Source organism: Hemiscyllium ocellatum, chromosome 20, assembly GCF_020745735.1.
Source record: "Hemiscyllium ocellatum isolate sHemOce1 chromosome 20, sHemOce1.pat.X.cur, whole genome shotgun sequence".
NCBI classification, from domain to species: domain Eukaryota; kingdom Metazoa; phylum Chordata; class Chondrichthyes; order Orectolobiformes; family Hemiscylliidae; genus Hemiscyllium; species Hemiscyllium ocellatum.
The window spans coordinates 4,721,365-4,748,463 of NC_083420.1; the positions used below are offsets into that span (position 1 = coordinate 4,721,365).

Genomic DNA, 27,099 nt, shown 5'->3' on the forward strand with positions numbered 1-27,099 from the left:
AAATAGTGGGCTTGCTCTGCAACAGCATGTAGTTCAAAAATGATATCACAAAAAAAATTGTAATTTATTTTAATTCTTGTATCATTACATAAATCAATCAATAAATTTGCAAGTATTCACCAGACTTACTGGCTCCGGTAAAATATTCAATTTTCTTGTGCAAACTCCCACCTTTGCAACCCTGAAGCTTATTTTTTCCTCCAGAACATTCTGCATACATGGTCCATAAATTGATTGCTGAAGCTTTATAAAAGTACTTAGTGTATGATCAGCTGATAAAATGGTTCAGGAATTTATTTTTTTGAAACTGCAACTGCTTTAAACGTGCATAAACATGCCTCCATCTTGTGCTCTTTATGCAGTGTCACTTGTGATCAGAAGCAGTTAAAGCACTTGGGTGTTAGTGGCTCTGAAATTCAAAACATTAGGCAGCACAGTCAATCCTCTCCCACAAACCATCTGCAGTTTTTTTGTAGATCCTGGACCTACCCTTAGGAAATAATGGCTCCTCTGGATAGCGAGACAGAAATTGGAAAATGGACCTCTGATGTTTAACGAAGTGTGATGGCTCAACAAGTGGAGATGTTGAAAAGTTCTGTGAAGAGACAGCAATTAATTGTGTATATCTCCAGAGAAATGAAGCTCCTGAAGTGCTCACGGGCACCTTTCGGGCAACTTCCAGTAAGCAGCACAAACATTTCATACTAACAAATGCTTTGTACCTGTAGTATCACTTGATCAGTCTGCTGCAACCAGAACTGAGCAGCTGTAAATTGTTTCCACTGGTAAGGTTCAATCTGCAGTTGTTCCTCTTTTGCATTATAAACTGACATGATCTTGGAAGACTAAAAAAAAAACATAACTTAGAAAACAAATGTACAGAAGACAGCTAGGGTGATTTTGAATTGACTGGTGATCTTGAAACTTACAGAACCTTCTAAAAAGTTACGAGCAGTACGGATAATCTCATCTGGTCCTCTGTCTGGGAAAGTTGCACGAAAAATATCTCCCGTTTTCACATTTACAGCTGAAAGAAAGTTATCCAAACCACATTAAACATTTTTAGGTGTCTTAAAAATCAATGATTTACACAATCAGGTAACACCAAAGCCCCATGTACTTTTCAAATAACATCCTTGAATGGAAATAAGTACTAGGCATTTTGTTTTTCTTTTGTCAAGTTCAAGACAGAAGGTAACATTACTGTCTTATTATACTTGCTGCTCTTAATGCCTCAACTTGAAAACAAAGCTATGCTAACATTAACCAGGGTTGTAATAGAAACACCTGACCTATGTGTCAAGCTGGAGACATATTAAAAAACTAGGAATACCTCTAAGCGTTCATTGACTTATCCTTAGTTGCACAAGATTAAAGACCTGTAACCTTCAGTCTACATTCTTAGAACAGAATAGTAACAGGAGCAAGGTGTTAAGAGGGTTTCTGATGCCCACAGAATTTAATACAACTTGTTTTTATTAGGAGGGATGAGAAAAATCAAGAAACCCAGAGTTCAAGATTGTCTATCTTGCAATAGTTTAATTTCCTTAAATTTAAAACAGACAGTTTTGTAAGACAAAAGCTTGGTAAATGTGAAAATGAGGTAGATTAGGTTACAAAAGATGCAATGAATACTCACCTATCCCATAAATTACAGGCCAATGGATATTTTGCTTCACTACATCATTAAGTTCTACAAAAGAAGAGTTTTTTTTCTTTAAATATTTAATTAATAAAACAATTTATTTTATTGTACAGATTGAATACCAGCAAGGCAATAAATAACATGCTTTTTGCAAGGTTTGTAGCTCAGGTTGAGGTTTAGGGTGTAGGTTTGCTCGCTGAGCTGTAGGTTTGATATCCAGACGTTTCATTACCTGGCTAGGTAACATCATCAGTGGCGACCTCCAAGTGAAGCGAAGCTGTTGTCTCCTGCTTTCTATTTATATCTTTCTCTTGGATGGGGTTCCTGGGGTTTGTGGTGATGTCATTTTCGTTTTCTGAGTTGATAGATGGCATAGATCTATGTATGTTTGTGGCGTTGTGGTTGGAGTGCCAGGCTCTAGGAATTTTCTGGCATATCTTTGCTTAGCCTGTCCCAGTTGAAATGGTGTTTTTTTTCATCCGTGTGTAGGGCTACGAGGGAGACAGGGTTGTGTCTTTTTGTGGCTAGCTGGTGTTTGTGTATCTTGGTGGCTAACTTTCTTCCTGTTTGTTCTACGTAGTGTTTGTGACAGTTGAAAATATGTTGCTGGTTAAAGCACAGCAGGTCAGGCAGCATCCAAGGAACAGGAAATTCGACGTTTCGGGCCGGAGCCCTTCATCAAGATGAAGGGCTCCGGCCCGAAACGTCGAATTTCCTGTTCCTTGGATGCTGCCCGACCTGCTGTGCTTTAACCAGCAACACATTTTCAGCTCTGATCTCCAGCATCTGCAGACCTCACTTTTTACTCGAAGTGTTTGTGACAGTCCTTGCATGGAATTTTGTAATTACGTTGGTTTTGTCCATGGGTTGTACTGGGTCTTTTAAGTTTGTTAGTTTTTAATTTGAGAGTGTTGGTGGGTTTGTGTGTACTAGGATTCGGAGGGGTCTTAGTAGTCTGGCTGTCATTACCAAACAAAGAAGTTTCAGAAAACAAACACATAGATCTAGATGCCATCTATCAACCCCTCAGAAAACGAACAGGAAATGACATCACAAACTCCAGGAACCCCATCCAGGAAAAAGATGTAAATAGAAAGCAGGAGACAACAACTTCGCTTCACTTGGAGGTTGCCACTGATGATGTTACCTAGCCAGGTAATGAAACATCTGGATATCAAACCTACAGCTCAACGAGCACATCTACACCCTAAATAACACGCTGCATAAATAAAAATTGTGTGAATTTAGCAGTGCCCTAGATAGCTTACAAACAACAAAGAACTTCTGAAATGCAGTTGCTTTTGTTTTTAAATTGTGGGATATTCAGCAGCCAATGTTTGCACAAAGCAAGGTTTCATACATAAGTGATGCGCATAACATGCCTTACTTCGGATCAGTGATCTTATGCTAAATATTCTGCACTGAGGAACTACATAACAGAAGGGTGAAAGAGAAAGCATTGGTGGAGAAATGCCTTTCCACATAAATTAGATACAAGGAATGATCCCAGTTTTGGATCTGGCAGGCCCAGGGCTAAGCTAACATCGACGATGGCAATTAGAAAGGAGTGCAAGCTGGGATGACAATGATTTTTATGAACGGATTCCAAAGTGGAATGGCTAACACATGAAAAGAATCTAAAGACTAACAATCATCAACTATGAATGTCTGTAAAATTGTTTTCTAAAAGAGAATTGACATTTTTAGGTCACAGGAAGCCGCTCCATAAAATTAATCCCTTCTCTGCCTGGTCAAAAGGATGCAGTGAGGTCCAATGTTTAGATCACTAACTTCAGTAAACTGCACCCTGAACTGCTGCTTCAAGAGCTGGTGCTGATTAGGTTGTCAGCTTCGTGCCATGGTTTCCCTAAATGGCCGGACTGTTCCAGAAAGACAGCATTATCTGCAGCAGAAAGATGTCACCTCCTCAACAGGGAGTAAATCACTTTTGAGGTTGACTGAGCAAGTGATAATGCCTCTGCATAAAAAAGGGAGGTGATCATCATGATTTGCAAATTTTACTTGTCACTTATTAACATAAGCCGAGAACTTGACCAGGTCTTGCTGCAGGAGGGAGTGTATGGACAGAAATAGGCCAGTTGGCCCTTTGAGCCTGCTCTGCCAATCAATATGATCATGGCTGATCTTTGTTATCTCAGAAATTGCAAACATTGTATAATTAGTCATTTTATACATGATTAATAAAAATGAAAAATTGAAACCTTCCATTTTCCTTTTAAATTTATAACCAGTCAAATCATGAGGTGACAAACAATTTAAAACAGATTCATCACATTACAGTAAAATATAAACAAATTTCAGTTCATTATTCCAAAAGAATGAGGGAAATGGTTTACCTGTTAAACAGTACGTTTCCAGATGAATGTTCTCTGGCTGACAATTGAAAGCTTCTGCAAATGAATGTAGCAGAAAGTCGAATATGTGCAACAAGTTTAACCAGAGTAATTTCAAGGAAGTAATCATGGTTTGCAGACCTTAAACTTATGTCCAAAATCATGAAGGAGATCTAAAGTTAAATCAGACAATCCGCCAACAAATTGTAGTATTAAGTTAGAGTGACAACATATCAGCCTTGAAATCAATGGAACTCACCAAAATACTAATGTTTGAGATAGTTCAAAGAAGCAGTAAGTGGTACAGTCTACATCAGTGAGCAATTTCTAAGCATGCCAGTGTTACAAGTTTTTAAAAACAGAGTACTCATTTATCAGAGAATTTCTAATATACTTGCGTGTTATGTTTCTCAACATCACAATGAACTTCTCTAACAATGAAAGAATTATGCAGATCAGAAAAATCCCCAATATAGATCTCATATCAATTTCAGTGATGCCTTTGTACCATTTGGAAATTTTTACACGTAGGATCTGGAAGAAACATGATTTTAGTTTGATGGTGGATTATAAAATGGATTCATGCAGAAGGAAAATTGGATCCAAAATTAGCTTAATGGCATGAAGTAAATGCTAATAGTTGACAGATACTTTTGTGACTGGAAGACTGTCCCCAGTAGCTCTACAGGACTCAGTATTAAGTCCCTTGCTTTTTGTAGTTTATAATAATTACTGAGACTCAAACAATAGGGGGCATAAATCAAGTAGTTTGCAGATGACAAAATTGGGTTGACAGTGAAAAGGGAAGCTTCAGGACTGCAGGAAAAACATAGATAGTTAGGTCTGTGGACAAAAAGGTGGAAGATGGAATTCAATCCAGAGAAATTGAAGCAATACATTTTGGGAGGTGCTAAGGAATACACAATCACTAAGATGATTCTGAAGGAGCAAAGGGATTTGGAAGGGCAAATCCACAGATCCTTGAAGGTAGCAGGATAGGTTGAGGAGGTAGTTAAGGCAGTGTATGCCATTCGTTCTATATGAAACACAAACTTGCCTAATTGTGGCTTCAACAAAAACTCCATTTTCCAAAAAGCACAAGAGTTTTGGAGTATTTGTGGAGCACGGCAGAGTCATGGGCTTTTTTCCCCAAAAGAAAGCTGAAGGACTTAACATGTGAAGGGAAAGTGCACTCCTTAACGGATACTGGCACAAAAAGGAGACCAGGGAACAAGTGGAGGATGCAAAAGGAGACACAAGGGATATGTTCAATTAGTTACAGACAATCAAAGAAGATTGATATGTTTGGTCTACCAGTCAGTCAGGTGCTTAGGAGCAGAAGGAAGATGCTGCGGCAGCAGAGGTTTTTTTTTGTGACCAGTCTGCCAACAGGACTCAGATGTTCTGATGAGCTGAGAAAGGCCAGGATGCTGCCTTTGAATTGGAGATAGAGGAGTAGCCATATAAAATGTCTCTGTACAACTGAAGTGTTGCTGCTGGAGACCTACTGAAGTCCCAGAAACCATCTGGTAACTGAAAATGCATATCATCCTACAAACATAAGAGTAAAGGAAGCCCAGAAACAGTATTTGCTTGGTGCAGCTGAGAAGGATTGCAGCACAGAGAAATACAAGGGCAGTGGTAACTCTGAAGTCTTATAAAAAGCTGCTATTAGAGTCATAGAGATGTACAGCATGGAAACAGACCCTTCAATCCAACCTATCCACGTCGACCGGATATCCCAACCCAATCTAGTCCCACCTGCCAGCACCCAGCCCATATCCCTTCAAACCCTTCTATTCATATACCCATCCAAATGCCTCTTAAATGTTACAATTGTACCAGCCTCCACCACTTCCTCTGGCAGCTCATTCCATACACGTACCACTCTCTGCCTGAAAAAGTTGCCCCTTAGGTCTCTTTTATATCTTTCTCCTCTCACCCTAAACCTATGCCCTCTAATTCTGGACTCCCCAACCCCAGGGAAAAGATTTTGTCTATTTATCCTATCCAAGCCCCTCATAATTTTGTAAATCTCTATAAGATCACTCCTAAGCCTCCGAAGCTCCAGGGAAAACAGCCCCAGCTGTTTTCAGTCTCTCCCAACCCTGGCAACATCCTTGTAAATCTTTTCTGAACCCTTTCAAGTTTCACGACATCTTTCCAATACAAAGGAGACCAGAATTGCACGCAATATTCCAACAGTGACCTACACAATCTCCTGTACGGCCGCAAATGACCTCCCAACTCCTGTACTCAATATTCTGACCAATAAAGGAAAGCATACCAAACGCCTTCTTCACTCTCCTATCTACCTGTGACTCCACTTTCAAGGAGCTAAGAACCTGCACTCCAAGGTCTCTTTGTTCAGCAACACCCCCTAGAACCTTACCATTAAGTGTAGAAGTCCTGCTAAGATTTGCTTTCGCAAAAAGCAGCACCTCACATTTATCTGAATTAAATTCCATCTGCCACTTCTCAGCCCACTGGCCCAGATCCTGTTGTAATCTGGAGGTAATCCTCTTCGCTGTCCACTACACCTCCAATTTTGGTGTCATCTGCAAACTTACTAACTGTACCTCTTACGCTCACATCCAAATCATTTATGTAAGTGACAAAAAGTAGAGGACCCAGCACCAATCCTTGTGGCACTCCACTGGTCACAGGCCTCCAGTCTGAAAAACAACCCTCCACCTCTTCTACCTTTGAGCTAGTTCTGTATCCAAATGGCTAGTTCTCCCAGTATTCCGTGAGATCTAACCTTGCCAACCAGTCTCCACAGGGAACCTTGTCGAACGTTTTACTGAAGTCCATATAGATCACATCTACTGCTCTGCCCTCATCAATCCTCTTTGTTATTTCTTCAATAAACTCAATCAAGTTTGTGAGACATGATTTCCCACACATAATGCCATGTTGACTATCCATAATCAATACTTGCCTTTCCAAATACATGTGCATCCTGTCCCTCAGGATTCCCTCCAACAACTTGCCCACCACTGAGGTCAGGCTCACAGGTCTATAGTTCCCTGGCTTGTCTTTACCGCCCTTCTTAAACAGTGGCACCATGTTTGCCAACCTGCAGTCTTCTGGCACCTCACCTGTGACTATCGATGATACAAATATCTCAGCAAGAGGCCTAACAATCACTTCTCTAGCTTCCCACAGAGTTCTTGGGTACACCTGGTCAGGTCCTGGGGAATTATCTACCTTTATGCGTTTCAAGACATCCAGCACTTCCTTCTCTGAAATATGGACATTTTGCAAGGTGTCACCATTAATTTCCCTACAGTCTATATCTTGCATATCCTTTTCCACAGTAAATAATGATGCAAAATATTCATTTAGTATCTCCACCATTTTCTGTGGCTCCACACAAAGGCCGCCTTGCTGATCTTTGAGGGGCCCTATTCTCTCCCTAATTACCCTTTTGTCCTTAATATATTTATAAAAACTCATTGGATTCTCCTTAATTCGATTTGCCAAAGCTATCCAATATCCCTTTTTTGGCCTCCTGATTTCTCTCTTAAGTATACTCCAACTTTCTTTATACTCTAAGGATTCACTCGATCTATCCTGTCTACACCTGACATATGCTTCCTTCTTTTTCTTAACCAAACCCTCAATTTCTTCATCCAGCATTCCCTATACCTACCAGCCTTCCCTTTCACCCTGACAGGAATATATTTTCTCTGGATTCTTGTAATCTCATTTCTGAAGGCTTCCCATTTTGCAGCCGTCTCTTTACCTGTGAACATCTGCTTCCAATCAGCATTCGAAAGTTCTTGTCTAATACCGTCAAAATTGGCCTTTCTCCAATTTAGAACTTCAACTTTTAGATCTGGTCTATCCTTTTCCATCACTATTTTAAAACGAATAGAATAATGGTCACTGGCCCCAAAGTGCTCCCCAACTGACACCTCAGTCACCTGCCCTGCCTTATTTCCCAACAGTAGGTAAAGTTTTGCACCTTCTCTAGTAGGTACATCCACATACTGAATCAGAAAATTGTCTTGTACGCACTTAAGAAATTCCTCTCCATCTAAACCTTTAACACTATGGCAGACCCAGTCAATGTTTGGAAAGTTAAAATCCCCTACCATAACTATCCTATTATTCTTATAGATAGCCGAGATCTCCTTACAAGTTTGTTTCTCAATTTCCCCCTGACTATTAAGGGGTCTATAATACAATCCCAATAAGGTGATCATCCCTTTCTTATTTCTCAGTTCCACCCAAATAACTTCCCTGGATGTATTTCCAGGAATATCCTCCCTCAGCCCAGCTGTAATGCTATCCCTTATCAAAAATGCCACTCCCCCTCCTCTCTTGCCTCCCTTTCTATTCTTCCTGTAGCATTTGTATTCTGGAACATTAAGCTGCCAGTCCTGCCCATCCCTGAGCCATGTTTCTGTAATTGCTATGGTATCCCAGTCCCATGTTCCTAACCATGCCCTGAGTTCATCTGCTCAGCCCCTTGCATTGAAATAAATGCAATTTAATTTATTAGTTCTACTTTGTCCCTGCCTGCCCTGTTTGACTCACTTCTGTTCTCAACTTTACCAGTCTCAGATTGATATCTTTCCTCATCATCTCCCTGAGTCCCACCAACACCCCCCCCCCCACTAGTTTAAATCCTGAAAATGTGTTGTTGGAATACCGCAGCAGGTCAGGCAGCATCCAAGGAGCAGGAGAATCGATGTTTCAGGCATGAGCCCTTCTTCAGGAATCCTGAAGAAGGGCTCAAGCCCGAAATGTCGATAAAAATTCCTGAAGGACTCATGTCCGAAATGTTGATTCTCCTGCTCCTTCGATGCTGCCTGACCTGCTGCGCTTTTCCAGCAACACATTTTCAGCTCTGATCTCCAGCATCTGCAGTTCTCACTTTCTTCTAGTTTAAATCCTCCCAAGCAGTTCTAGCAAATTTCCCTTCCAGTATATTAGTCCCCTTCCAATTTAGGTGCAATCCATCCTTCTTGTACAGATCACTTCTACCCCAAAAGAGATTCCAATGATTCAAAAATGTGAATCCTTCTCCCATACACCAGCTCCTCAGCCATGCATTCATCTGCTCTATCCTCCTATTCCTCAGTAGCTCGTAGCACTGGGAGTATTCCAGATATTACTACCTTTGAGGACCTCCTTTTTAAGTTTCTGCCTAACTCTCTGTAATCTCCCTTCAACCTTTCCCCTTCCTATGTTGTTGGTTCCAATGTGGACAATGACCTCCTGCTGGCCCCTCTCCCCCATGAGAACATTTTGCACCCTCTCAGAGACATCCTTGATCCTGACACCAGGGAAACAACACACCATTCTGCTTTTTCTCTGCTGGCCACAGAAACGTCTGTCTGTACCTCAGACTACAGAATCCCCTAACACAATTGATCTCTTGGAACCCGACGTACCCCTCGTTGCATTAGAGCCGGTCTCAATACCAGAAACTTGGCTGTTCGTGCTACATTCCTCCGAGAGTCCATCACCATTTTCCAAACCAGCATACCTGTTTGAAATCGGTATATCGACAAAAGACTCCTGCCCTAGGTGCCGACCCCTCTAACCCTTCCTGGAGTTAACCCATCTACGTGACTGTATCTGAGACTTTCCCCCTTCCTATAACTGCCGTCCATCACATACTGTTGCTGTTGCAAATTCCTCATCGCTTCTATCTGTCTCTCCACCGATCCACTCGATCTGATAAGATTCGCATCCAACAGCATTTAAGGCAGATATAATCTGCAGTAACCCTTAAACTTTCTTTAAACTCCCACATCTGACAAGAAGTATATATCACTGCAAAGGCCATTTTTGCTCCTTCACAATCTACAGACCCAGAAAATAACACCGTCTTATTCCTTGACAAAATACTGCACCAGGTTAAATTAATAGCTGTGGCTTATATTTTAAGTTTAATCAAGAGACTTATCTCCAAAAACATATAATCAAGAAAGAACCCACTGTACTCACTAATACAGCCTTTCTCTTGGACAGTCTTAAAACAACAATTAACTTATCTGATTCTGTGCTGTGAACTTCGCCCAACAGTTCCTCCAAGATTAGTTGTGAAATTCACTGTTTGTTAATTTTCCCAGATGCACTTCAATGTCCAGCGACACATGAATTCAAAAACAGCAAAGGCAGAAACTGTGCAGGCTCTCTCTCTCTCTCTTGCACTGTCCTCACCATGTGCTTCCTTTGTCTGCTCTTCTCCCTTTCAAAACTGCTGTTATTTTGACTTTTTTTCCAAAGTTCTAAAAGAATGCAACAGCATATAAAACAATAATTGCTGCTCCTGGAATTTGAGGAAACAACCTCCAGCACCTAAGATACCTCAAAAAAAAAGATACCTCAAAAAAAAGGAGCAGCTCTTACAGCCAGAAATTTTTCCCATCCTCCATCTATTGTGCCAGTATTTAGCAGACATTCATGGTTGGTGTTTGTGGCAATTTTTAGGTTCTTTATGTGTGTTAGCTATTCCACTTTGGAACTTTTTCATTAAAAAAAATCACTGATTGTTGGAAAATATTCAGCCTTGAGTCCAGTTACTAGTGGTGTGCCACAAGGATCTGTTTTGGGACCACTGCTGTTTGTCATTTTTATAAATGACTTGGATACAGGTATCGGTGGGTGGGGCAGTAAATTTGCAGATGACACTAAAGTTAATGGAGTGGTGGACACTGTGGAAGAATGTTGCAGATTGTAGGGGGACTTGGATAAACTGCAGAATTGGGCTGAGGGGTGGCAAATGGAGTTCAATGCAAATAAATGTGAGGTGATTCACTTTGGGAAGAATAACAGGAAGGCAAGCAGAAGGTCTGCTGATGTTGGTGAACTTATTGCAAGTCAATTAAATCAGAAAATATTCTTTATCTGAGACAGGAGACAAATTTCACCACCTCCTTTAGGATGGGCAAACATTTTGGCCAGAGGGCCACAGCCCAGGAGTAGGAAGTTTATGGAAAGCTAGCTGCAAACCATCAGGACATCATCCCAGAAAGCATTTGGAGAGCATTTTTACCTTCCATGGATATAAAACTTCCCAGTGTTTCATAGAAACATTAAAAGAAGAAATGACAAATATAATATCATACAGCACAGGAACAGGCCCTTCAGCCTGTGCTGATTCCTAATCCTCATTTAGACATGTTATTTATTGCCCACATACAGTACCTATTCCTCAGTTCGCCTCACGTTCATATGTCTATCAAAAATGCCATCACGGCCACTGGCAGTGCATTTCAGGCCCTAAAACCCTCTTGTCTGAAAAATGTTTCCTGCATTTCTCCCCTTAAATTTCCCCCTCTCACTTTGAACTTGTGCCCTCTTATGGTTGAACTTTCTACACTGGGGAAAAAGCCTCTCAATTTTGTAGATCTCTATCAGGTCACCCCCTCAGCCTCTGTCTTTCCAGTGAAAACAATCCCAAGTTTATCCAACCTCTCCTCATAACTAAAATCCTCCAGATCAGACAACATCCTGGAAATTCCTCTCTACACCCTCTCCAAAACATCCATGGTGATACACAACTGCATGCAATATTCCAAATGTGACCTATTAAAAGTTTTATATAGCTGTAAGATAACTTGCCAATTTTTATATTCAATGCCCTGGCCGATGAAGGTAAGTGTGCTGGATACCTTCTTGACCACCTGTGTTGCCACTTGCAGGGATCTGTGGACAAGTATGCCCAAATCCCTCCATAAGTCAATTCTCCTAAAACTTCTGCCATTATTGTATAATTCAGCACCTGAATTTGATCTTCCAAAATGCATTACCTCACATTTGTCCAGATTAAACTTCATCTGCTATCTATATCCAGCTGTATCCTTTGACAATCCTCCTCACTATCTGCAACTCCACCAATTTTTGGTGTCATCCGCAAGCTTAATAATCAGACCACCTACATTTTCCTCCAGATCATTTATATATGTGACAAATAACAAAAGGTTCCAGCTCTGATCCCTGCGGAACGCCACTAGCTATTGATATCCATTCCAAGAAGTACCCTGCCACCGCTACCGTCTCTCTTCGATGACAAAGCCCGTTTTGTATCCATCTAGCCAGATTATCTCAGATCCCACGAGACTCTACCTTCCATACCAACAAGCCTGCCACGAGATACCTTATCAAATAGGAAACATGTGGATTCTTTGGAGAGAGCTCAGAGGAGGTTTACCAGGATGCTGCCTGGACTGGAGGGCTTATCTTATGAAGAGAGGTTGACTCAGCTCAGACTTTGGAGAAAAGGAGGAGGAGAGGGGACCTAATTGAGGTATACAAGATAATGAGAGGCATAGATAGAGTCGATAGCCAGAGACTATTTCCTTGGGCTGAAATGGCTAACATGAGGGGTCATAGTTTTAAGCTGGTTGGAGAAAGGTATAGAGGGGATGTCAGAGGCGGGTCCTTTACACAGAGAGTTGAGAGAGCATGGACTGCGTTGCCAGCAGCACTTGTGGAAACAAAGTCATTGGGGACATTTAAGAGACTGCTGGACATGCATATGGTCACAGAAATTTGAGGGTGCGTACATGAGGATCAATGGTCGGCACAACATCGTGGGCTGAAGGGCCTGTTCTGTGCTGTACTGTTATATGTTCTATATTCTAAACGCTTGACTAAAGTCCATTTCAATAACATCCACTGCCCTTCCCTCATCAATCATTCCTGTCACCTCTTCAAAAAACTCAATCAAGTGGATGAGACATGACCTTCCCCACACAAACCCATGCTGCCTATCACTAACAAATCCATTCACTTCCAAATCTGAATAAATTCTGTCTCAGTATCTTCTCCTACCGCTTCCCATCACTAACATCAGGCTCATTTGCTTGAAATTACCTTGATTATCTGTTTTCTTTCTTAAACAAAAAGAACAATATTAGCCATTCTCCAGTTCTCTGGAACTTGGGATGCAAAGATATCCCATAAGGCCCAGATATTTGTATTGCCTCTCTCAGTATCCGGACTTGTCAAATTTAATGTACTTCGAGACACCCAACAGTTCCTTCTTATTTGTGTTGACCTGCCCGAGAGTATTCACACATCTTTCCCTAACCTCAACATCCCCCATGTGCCTCCGTCTGAATACTGATGCAATATCTTCATTAAGGATCTCGTTCATTTCCTCTGACTCCACACATAACCTTCCTCTGTTACCCTTGAGTGGTCCGACTCTTTCCCTAGCTACCCTCTTGCTCTTTATGTGTGTATAAAATGTTTTGGGATTCTCCCCATTTGAGCCTCTTCTGACTTTCTCAATATTCTTCAAGGGGTGGCTCAGTGGTTAGCACCAGGGATCCAGGTGACTTGGGTGACTGTCTGTGTGGAGTTTGCACGTTCTCCCGGTGTCTGTGTGGATGCTCCAATTTCCTCCCACAATCCAGACTAAATTGCCCATAGTGTTCAGGGATGCGTAGCTTTGGTGCATTAGTCAGGGTACATATTGGGTAGGAGAATGGGTCTGGGTAGGTCACACTACAGTGTGGACTTGCTGGGCCAAAGGGCCTATTCCCACACTGTAGGGATTCTATGATTTTGTCTGTTTTTCATTGCCTAGAACTTACGGATGCTTCCTTTTTTTTTTAAGAAGACTGATAATATCCCCACCGAAGGTTTCCCGAATCCTGCCATTTCTTTTGTTCAATTTCACGAGATTATGCCTATCTTGCTTTCCAATCAGCTGGTCCTTAAAAGACCTCCCACATCAGATGCTGCTGTCACTTGATGGGTCACCCCTCGTCAATATCTAAAATGGAATATTTGTTTGACAGGGGGATAAACTGACTAAAGGTTTAACCAAAGAGATAGCCTCCTCCGAGGTCATAAAGACTGGAGAGAACTGGAGGAAAACCCAGAGCTTTGGACCTAAACAGATGAAGACACTGTGGCCATTGAGAGGCAGGACAGAATAAGTGCTCAAGAGGCGAGACAGAGTTTGAAGAACTCAAAGTTCTCCGAGGGTTGCAAGGCTACAGGAGATTTTAATAGAAAAGAATTATAAGTCGCAAGAAATCTCTTGTGGGAAGTCACAACGGCAAAAGAGAAAATTAGGAAAAGTATTTTCACAACTGTAATCTTATCAAGCAGAAAGATAACCACAAAACCAAGGAACAAAAGAAAGATAATGTATATAATGTTCATTTTTAACTGTATTTTACACTTTCAACTATCATATTGCTCTTTTTCTTTCCTGTTTCTCTCACAGCATTATCACAAGACATTACCATTGCTACACCAGCAAATAAATAGCTAAATTCCCAAATATCTCAACCGTAAAATACTGGATTAAAACCTACCAAGAAGTTCAAGAGTGAGTCTGTGAGACAACGACCTTTCATCAATGAATCCCCCAACAAGGTGAACCTCATACCTAAAAAACACAAAAGTACAGTAATTTCACCGGTTTTTTTTGAAGAAACTATATAATCAATAAGATCTTCCCCCCTAATCAAACATTAACATGCTTTACACCATAGAACATTACAGCACAGTACAGGCCCTTCGGCCCTTGATATTGGGCCAGCCTGTGAAACCAATCGAACCTGCGCTATTCCATTATCTTCACACCACGTTCACTCAGGAAAGCAATCCAGAAATATACCTTTTTAGTCATGCATGGTCTTAACATAAATTTACAAAACAGTAAAAATGTGGATGAAACATTAAAGATATTTGACAATCAAGTCAAGGTGATGTTCAGCTCCTGTCTAGAGAGGCTTCAAGCAAGCTGGATTGCATCCTTCATGATACTTTCCCTTAATTAATCTTTTGTTTTACTTCTCAGTCTCCTCTGAACTACATTAAAACTGAGGTGCAATGCTGCTCAAGGAAGTACACTTCTGCTCATCCACCCTCTGCAAAGATATTGTTAGTCTTTCACCATATCACGTATCTGTACTGTGCAATTTAAGCTGACATGAAAATGCATTAATTATTGTTCTTTCCAGAATTACAATATTTTAAACAGTTTCAAGCTGAATAAATACTAAATGCAGAAGATTAGGTCACAATAGATCTTTTATTAATCACAATGTCAAACATTCCACAATTTCCTCTTTATCAAATTGATTCCTGAAAATTTTGCTCTAGTGAACTATTTATAATTGAATGAAAGTGTGTTGGCAATGCATAGGCACTGTATGATAATGAAAATCTATACCAACCTACACTTTATAGCAGCCTGGCTGCTGATTGGCAACATGTTGTCTGGCCCAAAGCTAATATTCTTCAGGTGACTTGACACAGTCACAATGAGGAGGGCAGGGTGTCCACATAACTTAACTATACATGCCCTATAATTATTCTCTCGATCAATTTGAAGATTAAAAGACTGAATGGAAGTGGGTAACAAAATCCGTAGGATGAGCAAGTAAATATTCAAACTTGAATCCATTCAAAAACATTGGAAAAAGATAATGTTGTCAAGGAGAATACCGAGAAACAGGCTACTAGACTAGATGGGATTGAGGTTCACAAGGAGGAGATGTTAGCAATTCTGGAAAGTGTGAAAATAGATAAGCCCCCCTTGGATGGATGGGATTTATCCTAGGATTCTCTGAGAAACCTAATCGGAAATTGCAGAGACTTTGGCTTTGATCATCAGTGGTTAGCACTGCTGCCTCACAGCGCCAGAGACCCAGGTTCAACTCCCACCTCAGGCGACTGACTGTGTGGAGTTTGCACATTCTCCCCGTGTCTGCATGGGTTTCCTCCGGGTGCTCCAGTTTCCTCCCACAGTCCAAAGATGTGCGGGTCAGGTAAATTGGCCATGCTAAATTGCCCGTAGTGTTAGGTAAGGGGTAAATGTAGGGGTATGGGTGGGTTGCGCTTCGGCGGGTCGGTGTGGACTTGTTGGGCCGAAGGGCCTGTTTCCACACTGTAAGTAAGTAATCTAAAGAATGTTGTCATCATTGTCTACAGGAATAGTGCAAGACTGGAGGTTAGCAAATGTTGTCCCCCTGTTCAAAAAGGGGAGTAGAGACAACCCTGTTAATTATAGACCAGTGAACCTTACTTCGGCTGTGGATAAAGTGTTAGAAAAGGTTAAAAGGAGATAGGATTTAAAATGATCTAGAGAGGAATTAGTTGCTTAGGGATAGCCAACAGTTTTGTGAATGGTAGGTTATGCCTCACAAACCTTATTGAGTTCTTTGAAAAAGTGTCCAAACAGGTAGATGAGGGTAAAGCGGTTGATGTGGTACATATGGATTTCAGTAAGTGTTTCATAAGGTTCTCCATGGTAGGCTATTGCACAAAATGCAGAGGCATGGAATGGAGGGTGATTTAGCAGTTTGGAGATTGGCTAGCTGAAAGATGACAGAGAGTGCTGGTTGATGGAAAATATTCATCCTGAAGTTCGGTTAGTAGTGGTGTACCGCAAGGATCTGTATTGAGGCCTCTGCTGTTTGTATAAATGACCTGGATGAGAGCACAGAAGGATGGGTCAGTAAATTTGCAGATGACACTAAGGTCGGTGGAGTTGTGGATAGCGTTGAAGCATGTTGCAGGTTACAGGGGACATAGACAAGCTGCAGAGCTAGGCTGAGAGGTGGCAAATGGAGCTTCATGCCGAAAAGTGTGGGGTGATTCACTTTGGAAGGAGCAACAGGAACACATAGTACTGGGCTAATGATAAGATTCTTGGTGGTGTAGATGAGCTGAGAGATCGCTGTATCCATGTACATAGATCCCTGAAAGTTGCCACGCATGTTGATAGGGTTGTTAAGAAGGCATACGGTGTGTTAGCTTTTATTGGTAGAGGCACAGCTGTATAAAACCCTGGTGTGGCCACACTTGGAGTATTGTATATAAGTTCTGGTCACTGCATTATAGGAAGGATGTGGAAGCTTTGGAAGTGGTTCAGAGGAGATTTTCTAGGATGTTACCTGGTATAGCGGGAAGGTCATGAGGAAAGGCTGAGGGACTTGAGGGTGCTTTCATTAGAGGGAAAATTGAGAGGTGACTTAATTGAGACATATAAGATAATCAGAGGGTTAGAAAAGATTGACAGTGAGAGCCTTTTTCATTGGATGGTGATGGCTAGCATGAGGGCTGACAGATATTGGAGAGATGTCAGAGGTAGTTTCTTTACTCAGTGTGGTAGGGGCATGGAACACCCTGCCTGCAACAGTAGTAGACTCACCAACTTCAAGGGCATTTAAATGGTCATTGGACGAAAATGGAATAGCGTAGAATAGATAGGCTTCAGATTGGTTCCACAGATAGAACATCACAGTGTAGTACAGGCCTATGTTCTCTATTAATCAAGATAATTCTAACTAAAATCAATGTTACCGACTTTCATCACAGCCGCAACAGTTAAAATTATCTTGCAAATCCACTTTAAGCAATCCTAAGGGGGAAAGACAGTCCTATTCATCATTTCACTTTGGATCGGTTGGATATCCAATTTTCTCATTCTCAACCCAACCTGGAATTTTGCATCTTTCCAAAAGGACTATTCTTTCTCTGAAACCTTATTACAGGAGCAGATAGACCGGAAATTATAGCAACAAAGTCAGCATGGTTCTCAAATATAAAAGCTGACATGTTGACAGATATCCATTATTCACCGATTGAAACGTAGCTATTAGGTGAAATGATTCAGGAAGTGAAGACCTGCCCTCATTAGCAGGTCATAGTGCAGTGCACTGAGAACTTACCTTCCAGAATCACATCCTACTGACAAGGACTTCACCGCATTTAACATTAAAGACACTGTCACTTCTGTATCTGTTCCATCACAATGTCCCAAACTTGTAGCCCCACTCCCTAAAAATGAATCCAAATAATGAACATAAATAAAGAACAGAATGTATAGTTGTAACTACATGAAGGAAATGCGCAGTTGACTGGAAGGGTGGTAGAAGAGGAAAATTCAGCTATGGACAACAGAGCTGAGAGCCATCCAGTGTTTATATTGTTATAATCCCAATTTATGTTTCTACTGGACAAATCATACACCAGAATGAACCCTAGCTTGATAGGTCATATCTTGCCTTCTTTTAGAATGGTGGGTTTTGACTGAAGAGATGTGCAAATAAGGTAGCAGATTTGGTTTTAACAAATTAATGGAAGTTTATGACACAAAACAAACAATGAAATAAACCAAAAAAACTTTACAAATATAACATACAAATATTTCAAAACATATAGCAAAACAAAGTCCCATCTGCTTACCAATACCATCATTTTACAGCAACTCACAAATCAGGGAAATTTTAGTTATAGAGCTGTACAGCACGGAAACAGACCCCTCAGTCTAACTCATCCAAGCTGACCAGTTATCTAGATAAATCTAATCCTATTTGCCAGCATTTAACCCATATCCTTCTAAATCCTTCCTATTCATATACCCATCCAGATACTTTTTACATGTTGTAATTGTACCATTTCTTCCGGCAACTCATTCCATATATGCACTACCCTATGTGTGAGAAAGTTGCCCTTTAGGTCCCCTTTAAATCTTTCCCCTCTCTTTTCTTTAACTACTCTGAATGATCTCATAGCAGCATATGGTACAGAAGAGGCCCATCAGCTCATTAAGTCTATACCAGTTCCACATTCCTACACTTGGCTCATAGCCTTGAATATTACAACACTTTAAGTGCTCATCCAAGTACTTTTTAAAAGCTGGTGAGATTTCCCCTTCAGCCATCCTCCCAGATAGTGCATTCTAGACACCCAGCACCCTCTGGATGAAAACAAGTTCTTCAAGTCCCCTCTGAACCTCCTGCCTTTCACTTGAAAATTATGTTCCCTTGTTACTCAGCTGCTTCCTATCCATCCTCTTCCTGTCCCTCATAATCTTATATATATTTTTACCTTTTTGTCCTAAGAGACTTCAAACTGTCCAACTGCTCTCCAAACTCTGAGGTTTTCTCAACTAAATTCAATCCTTCAATGTCCTTCAATGTTTTCTCTCTCCAGTTGTAAAGACCCCAATATAAATAAACTTCTACGGGGCACTTATCAGTTTAAAATCATGATTGCATAAAGACGGATATAGTTGATTTTCAAAAAACCTTCACATATAGTGGACCATTTGCCAGTAGTTTAAAGATTAAACTCTAAAAATGACATAAGACCATAAGACATAGGAGTGGAAGTAAGGCCATTCGGCCCATCGAGTCCACTCCGCCATTCAATCATGGCTGATGGGCATTTCAACTCCACTTACCTGCGTTCTCCCTGTAGCCCTTAATTCCTCAAGCCAACAAGAACCTATCAATCTCGGCCTTGAAGACATTTAGCGTCCCGGCCTCCACTGCACTCTGTGGCAATGAATTCCACAGGCCCACCACCCTCTGGCTGAAGAAATGTCTCCGCATTTCTGTTCTGAATTGACCCCCTCTAATTCTAAGGCTATGTCCACGGGTCCTAGTCTCCTCGCCTAATATAAACAATTTCCTAGCATCCACCCTTTCCAAGCCATGAATCCATACAACTCATACATCTTCCATTACATTCGCTGAGAGTGCATGCATGTCTCTGTATATAACTGTGAATATTCAGCAAGGACAGCAAAGTCATACAAGATACCTCCAATGACTAAAAAACATGTTCAGGTTGCTCTTTACACAGAGTGATGAGACTGGAGAACTTGTTCCAAGGAGCATTTAAGATGAGCAGCACTAATACATTTAAGAGGAATCTAGGTAAACACAGAGTCATTGAGAGGTACAGCATGGAAACAGACCCTTCAGTTCAACTCATCCATGCCGACAGATATCCTAACATAATTTAGCCCCATTTTCCAGCACTTGGCCCATATCCCTCTAAACCCTTCCAATTCATATATGCCTCCAGATGCCTTTTAAATACAGTAATTGTATCAGTCTCCACCACTTCTACTGGCAGTTCATTATATACACACCACCCTCTGTGTGAAAAAGTTGCCCCTTAGGTCCCTTTTAAATCTTTACCCTCTCATCCTAAACCTATGGTCTCTAGTTCTGGACTCCCCCACCCCAGGAAAAGACCTTGTCTATTTACCTTATCCATGCCAATCATGATTTTGTAAACTTCTAAAAAGGTCCCCCTCAGCTTTTGACACTCCAGAGAAAACAGTCCCTGCCTATTCAGCCTCCCCTCGTAGGTCAAATCCTCCAACCCTGGCATGAAGGAGAAAAGAACAGAAATTTGTGTTTTTCAGGTTAGATGTTCCAAGACCAGAGGAAGTTCATGAGGAGCATAAGTACGAATAAGTTGGGCTGACTGGCCTGCTCCATGCATACATTCTATGTAAATCCACTCTTTAGATTCATGCTTTTATTTTGCCTCATGGCATTTTTTTGAGAGTGTGGTTGGCACCTACACAATTGTACCACAATCCTCAGGAAGAGAAAGAGCAGAAAATACAAATTAAAGGAGATTTCATGTATTTATGATGGATGTGATTACGTATTTGATGCCAGCACATTTTTGAAATATCTGTTGTGGTTCTGTTCGCCGAGCTGGGAATTTGGGTTGCAGACGTTTCGTCCCATCTAGGTGACATCCTAGCTCGGCGAACAGAACCACAACGAGCACCCGAGCTACAAATCTTCTCATAAATTTTGAAATATCGTCTAAAGGTTATGAAGGTAATTAGTACCCTACTTTACATCATCTAGATTCCATCTCCAAAGGGCAGTTTGGATGTGGGATTAGAAGATGGAAGGAAAAAAAATAAATAAAAAGCAGTAAAGGAGTCATCTAATTGTTTTTTAAAAAACCTTCTAAAAAAACCAATTATTTGCCAAATTAAATCCCCAAAAAGCTACTTGTACTGCTATTTGGTTTTAAAACTGCAGAATTTCACAAACTGAAAAATTGTAGCCATTTTGGCTTGTTTGAATGGAGACATCCGACCACATTATTCCACACAATGAATCTTCAAGCTCTAACAAATATCAATTAACTGCTCAGTTGCACCACTGTAAAGCATTTCTCGTTACCTGAGTGTCGCAGAACTACCATGTGGCAAGTGGTTGCATCTTCTGTACCAAGTATAGACACAGAACCTGTCGTTAAAGAAATGCAAAAAAATGTTGGTCAACATCTTTGCATTTTACAATAAAATATGCTTTCATTACCTGTGCGCTCCCATCTCTGCTCCAAGAGCTCAATGGAAATTTTACTTTCTTTGAATTTGAAGTAAATCACCCATGCTGTATCCTGACAATAAAGAATCACACAAGAGTGATACCAAATTAGTCACAGCATTGTATAAATAAAATACACCATTCATGCCCAAGAACATTTCTCATGTTTTAAGCTAACTGTCCATGCCTAATTTAAGTTCTTATCTTGACCTGCTTGGCATAATATACAATGTTACTGTGCACTTGTAAGTAGCTGAGCTTGTCTTGCCATTTAAACGTTCACAACTTGGTGAGCTTGTTTATCTTTTTATAGTTGACTTTGGATCATAAGCAAATGTATTCCTATTTGGCAAAAGTCCATAAAATTGTTCCCGGGATAAGGATGCAAGCTACCAATCATTAATTTCTTTCATCCTCCTGGTACAACCTCTATTTTCAGTCCCTCAAGTCCAAGAGATGAACACTTAAGAATATCTGGCCACAGAAATGGATTAACCATCCATTATTAGAACTGGGCAGGATCACATCAAGTGGTATCCAGCCTCACTCTCCTCTATCAATGCAACCCACTTTTGTTGACACTGCTTAGAAAAAAAGTAATTTGACTTTTTTTTTAGTATTAAATGTATCATTTAACCTTCCCCTATGCCCTTTATATTTGTTATTTACTTGGATGCAAATAATTCTTGGAGGTTTTTGTCAGGAAGGTGGAGATCAACCATTTAGCTCTCTGCTCTCATCCACTTATCCATCCCCCACTAATCTCTCCACCCTGGAGTGTCCCTGCCACCATTCCTGATGAAGGGCTTTTGCCCGAAACGTCGATTTTCCTGCTCCTCAGATGCTGCCTGACCTGCTGCGCTTTTCCAGCACCACTCTAACTAAAAACTCTGGTTTCCAGCATTGACAGTCCTCACTTTTACCCACTTATCCATCAAGCCAAATCCCTCAAGATTTTAACTGCACTCGGTCAGGATCCATGGCATTTATACAGCACCATGTGCCCTCAGGACACTGCACAGCACTTTGCAACCTATCAATTTACTTTGAAGTACAATTGTTGTGTAGGATATGGCCAGTCTGTGCTTAGTGACGTTTTTTATACTACATCAGTACTTCGTTGTGTACAAAGCATTTTGAGAATGTTTGAGATTGTGAAAGGAGGCACATAAATAAGGTTCTTCCTTTTTTTTCCCAAGAAGTTGCACTCATTCTTGTTATGATGAAAGTGCGCAAGACAATATTTTATAGTGTTTAAAATTGCCAGGAAATTGAAAAATGGATAGACCATATAAAACAGTAATGCACACAACTACAAGGCAAATAAGTCTCCACCTAAACTTAATTCATGGAATAACTCTTTCAAATGTTTGTTGATTAACTGCCAAGTACAACTAGGGACAGACCACAAATACAGTCCTAGACAGCAACTGCTACATCCCCCGAATGTACAAAATAAACCCAGTACACTAAATTGACCCCATTAACTTCAAAGGGCAACTGGATCATCTCCACGTGGTATGGCTAATGGACAAATCACTGGCAAAATTCCTTATCCTCATTTTTGTAACTTCATCTTCAATATGTAAAATACAGCAATACCTACCATCCTGAGGAGTTGTTGCTGCAAATTCTCTTTGATGAACATACAAAAGCCCTTTACGATCTATCTTGCGCACTGGTTTAGATTGGAGAGATTTTGCAGTTTCCTAGAAAAACAGGCAGAGCTTGAACTTACAGCAGTAAAATGTTGACCTCACATGAAAAACAATTAAAAAAAAGCGAAATTTAAAAGGTGCTTGTTAGAATAATTAGCAATTATATCTTTGACTGTCTTCAAATTTGTTTTGTTCTCTGGCAAAGATTTATCTAAACATTAACAGATAAATAAAAAGTACCTTTTGGGTGGTAAAAAGGCAGAATTTGAATTCTTTTAATTTCCACAGTCCTTCTACTAATGATGCTACTGAGCAGAGCTTAAATTTTGTGCTTGGTCAGTAATACACTAGCACTAGGAATGATTGCTATATTTGATACCAGTGACTGAACTAATTATTCCACATGACAGTTTAGCCTGAGTAGACATCATATCAACAATCTCAACTATGCAATTCTACTGATTTTTATCAGGCACTTATACTACACTATGTGGACTCACAATGCCCTTAGGGAAGGAATTCCAGGATTTTGACCAAGCAACAGTGGGGGAACCGCAATATATTTTCAAGGAGGACGTTAAGTGGCTCGGTGGGGCTAACAGGTTCTGATTCAAAGACTGTTCTTGCAAGTGAATTTCACATAGTTCTGAAGTCACATTGAACTCAAAACATTAACTCTGTTCCTCTCTCTATAGATGCTGTCAGATCTTCAGAGTTTCTCCAACATTGTTTATATTTTGTTACTAAAGATGTTGCCTGACTGTTGTTCCAAATTTATTTTAATCTCCATGTTCTACAACCAATAACTGGAAGCAATCTACTCCCGTCCATTCATATCCCATCTTTTCAAAATGTTACATACTTCCAATACAAAAGACAAATTTTTCGAAGGCTTCCTTCTTGACTCACACAAGGCAGCATTCAAGTGAATATATGCTGTGCCCTTAATTAGTCACCTTATTACTGAAGCTCAATTTTGCAAAACTTAGGAAGAATCACATGTACATAAGTTAAAATAGCCTCTTTACAAATATGATTGAGGACGACATTCCAGTGCTAACTCTCAGGAAAGATTAGGTAAGGCTTATGGAGCAGGAACTGCCACTGTGACCTATTGTCCCAGTTTCAAAAATATAAAAACACAGACTCACAATGATTTTGTTACAACAAAAGCAAGAACTCCTGTGTTTCTAAATTGCACTTCCCAGCATAAAGTTGATTCCATCTGTTTTCTAAATACTAAAACAGCAATAATAACATGTGTTTTGTTTGGCCTTTCATATTTCTATTCCAAAGAGAAAATCCCTACAGTACATTTATTCACAATTAATTTCCTCAATCGTGGCCTGTTCAACTCAGGTCTGATGCCCCTAAAGCTGCTGATTCTGCAGGACTGGAGTGGAAGGTCTGAGAATAAAAGATCATCAAGGCAATATTGAAAGCAACTCAGAAGAGGAAAAACATTTTGGTGTTGGAGGTGTGGGAGCAGCTGGGATGAGGTGCAGTGCAGATGGTGGGATGGAGCAACCAAGGACAAAGTCTGCATCTTCTTTCATTTAAAAAGTGCTCATTGTGAGGTCAGATGTTCCGAGGAAGATCTTTTGTTGATAACGGGTGCTTTTTAAAAAGTAATATCATGAAAGCAGATGCAGCAGTCAAACTGCAATGAAACTAATGATCACATATTAAGTTTATTTATTACGTTGATCCAAAACTAAATGATAAATCTTCCAGGAATAAGCCCAAATTGATTACGTATATAACTTGTTTCATGATCGTTTATGATGGTTATTTAAATTGCCTTTCTATAAATTTAAATTATTTCTATGAGCTTCTTGAACTCTTCTTCTTACATAATCCCTTGTGACAGACAATAACTTTCTTCCACTTCAGAATTATGGATCCCTGAGGCAACCAGGTAATCCAGTTCAACAGTGTGTTATAAGTGGGGCAGGTAACATTTGAAGAGGCTATTGGGCGAAATGCTCAGGTTTCTACACAATCCTTCCCCTGTTTAGGCTCGGCCTCCATCTGATTAATCAGAGACACTCAAAATAGCTAGTAACTTTGCAAATTGTCCTTCACTTTGGGTGACACTGAGCAAAATTCCCTTTGGTTGGATTTATTCAAGGAGACTTTGGAGGATGTCCAATAACGGCTTGCCATGATATAGCTCAGATTATACCACTTGTTTTGGGAGTCTGGTGTCAGCAGTGTGGACAATGTGGCCTATTAACTAGAACCAGAACTTCTTCTCTCAGTCCAACATCCCAAAAGCCAACTGGTACAAGCTTGCAGGTGACCTCTCTCCAAGGGTTTGAGATGTTGGCTATCTAACGTCCATTTCTCCAACCCATTCAGGAAGACAGGCAACACTATCAACCTCCAGCTAGTGTCAAAAAAGGTCAATGTGAGGTATTTGTCAACAAGCACTCTTCCTCAGAACACTGAAGCTGGCACACTAGAGGCCATGTTCTGTTTACTGAGGCTATACACACAAACCTTTGAAGATGACAAATGCAGAGATCTGTTTGAAAGGCATACCGAAGGCTTTGTTTTACAGTTAGATGTTTAGAGTGCAAAAAAACAGGAAATGTTGACTAAACTAAAAAATAACTTAGAACCCAATTAAAGTATTGTCATCAATTTACAAACTTCAGGAAGGGTATCAAAACCCTTAAAGAGGCTGCAGAAGAAATTTTTTTACTAAAATGGTATCTTTTCTTAAATGGAAGTGAAAGTCAATATAGTCCTAGAGAACCATAAGATACAGGAAGAGGAGGAGACCATTCAGTCCATTGAGTCAACTGTACCATTTAATAAGACCATGGTTGACATGGAAACCTTAATTTCACTTTTCTGCTTTATCCCTACAACCCTTCATTCCCATACTAATTAAAGATCCATCTTAGCCTTCAATATAATTAATGACACAGCCTTGACAGCCACTGCAGTAATGAATTCCACAGATTTACTACCCTCTGAAGAAATTCTACTTCATCTCTGTCTACCCCTGACTGTGAGATTATGCCCTTTGGTCCTAGACTCACCCACATGAGCAAACAACCTCTTTACATCTACTCTGTCAGCACTGTCAAACTCCAGCACACTACATCCCGAACAAAAATCATGTATATTTCCATAAAGTTTCTGTTCATTCTTCTAAACTCCAATTAGTACAGGCCTAACCAACGCAAGCTCTCCTCTTAGGAAAACCTTTCATGTTCAGGATCTTCTCTGTTTAGCCTCCAACGTCAGTATGTTGTTCCCTGGATAAAGAGGACCAACTGTGGTCTAGCTAGTGCCTTGTATGGTTTTAGCAGGACATCCCTATTTTAATACTCCCTTTCCTTTGAAAAAAAATGCCAACACACTGTGTTTGCCTCCACTTTTACCTACTGAACCTGAATGCTAGCTTTTTGTGAGTTATGCATGAGGATCCCTAAATCTCTGTGCTGTGCTACTTTCTCAATTTAAACAACATGCAGCTCCTGTCAAAGTGCATAACCTCACATTTTCCCAATTACATTCCTTTTAAGGCTTTCCACCTTGCTATTTACCACATCACCGATTTTCATGTCATCAGCAAACTTACTGTTCAAAGATCTACGTCTGATCCTACATTCATGTCTAAATCTTTAATGTACACCGCAAACAGCAAGCTTGAAGTTTCAAATAAACCTATTGGACTATACCGTGGTGTTGTCTAACCTTCTAATGAGGAGCTGAAAAATGTGTTGCTGGAAAAGCGCAGCAGGTCAGGCAGCATCCAAGGAACAGGAGAATCGACGTTTCGGGCATGAGCCCTTCTTCAGGAATGGGCATGTCGATTCTCCTGCTCCTTGGATGCTGCCTGACCTGCTGTGCTTTTCCAGCAACACATTTTCAGCTCTGAAATCCAGCATCTGCAGACCTCACTCTCTCCTTTCTATTGAGGAGAGCAGCCCTTGGTAAGGCTATGTATAGCAACTTTACCTGGCTCCTGGCTTCATCCCACCACTCCACCTCATTAAGTGTCCTGTCAACAGAAACTTGAAAGATTAATGCCATGGACATGGAGGCAGTCAGGTTTTATTCAAAATCCGCAGTTTGAAAGGGACAACTGTGTCCTGATGTCCTTGGTAACCCTGTGTGAGGAAGTCTCTCTCCGCCCCGCCTCCCATCACTAGCTCCAACTGGTTTTAAATTGGGCAAATAAACGCCGCGTGCTCGATGAGTGAACCGCCCCTCACCTTGAACTGCGAGTAACGCTCGATGAAATCGCCGGTTGACGACGGCAGGTCGATCGGGCGGTCACTGACGACAAGCGGCATTGCCACCGCCGACCTCAGCCACTTGTTCACGTCACACTCGGCGCT

At 40.7% G+C, this 27,099-nt stretch overlaps 1 protein-coding gene across 2 annotated transcripts; it reads right to left on the bottom strand.

Annotated features, from left to right (window-relative positions):
* Positions 1 to 53: 53 nt before the first annotated feature.
* On the bottom strand, positions 54 to 27,099 carry ntan1 (N-terminal asparagine amidase). Of its 2 annotated transcripts, XM_060840439.1 has the most exons (11): positions 26,974 to 27,062; positions 22,690 to 22,792; positions 21,075 to 21,156; positions 20,937 to 21,002; positions 17,661 to 17,769; positions 14,295 to 14,368; positions 4,003 to 4,056; positions 1,640 to 1,693; positions 930 to 1,027; positions 723 to 845; positions 54 to 595 (listed from the first exon to the last, which is right to left on the bottom strand). In XM_060840439.1, exons 2-11 carry the CDS (start codon positions 22,729 to 22,731, stop codon positions 425 to 427), a joined length of 873 nt encoding a protein of 290 aa, XP_060696422.1. In that variant the 5' UTR covers positions 22,732 to 22,792; positions 26,974 to 27,062; the 3' UTR covers positions 54 to 424. The 2 variants fall into 2 exon arrangements, with proteins under 2 accessions (XP_060696422.1, XP_060696421.1); XM_060840438.1 differs by lacking the exon at positions 21,075 to 21,156 and having other exon boundaries at positions 26,974 to 27,099.

Coding starts and splice junctions, on each gene's coding strand:
- ntan1 (XM_060840438.1), bottom strand. CDS start 27,054: ATGCCGCTTGTCGTCAGTGACCGCCCGATCGACCTGCCGTCGTCAACC. Junction 21,003..22,689: donor AGCAACAACTCCTCAGGATG/GTAGGTATTGCT, acceptor CTTTAACGACAG/GTTCTGTGTCTATACTTGGT. Junction 1,028..1,639: donor GCCTGTAATTTATGGGATAG/GTGAGTATTCAT, acceptor ACTTTCTTTCAG/CTGTAAATGTGAAAACGGGA.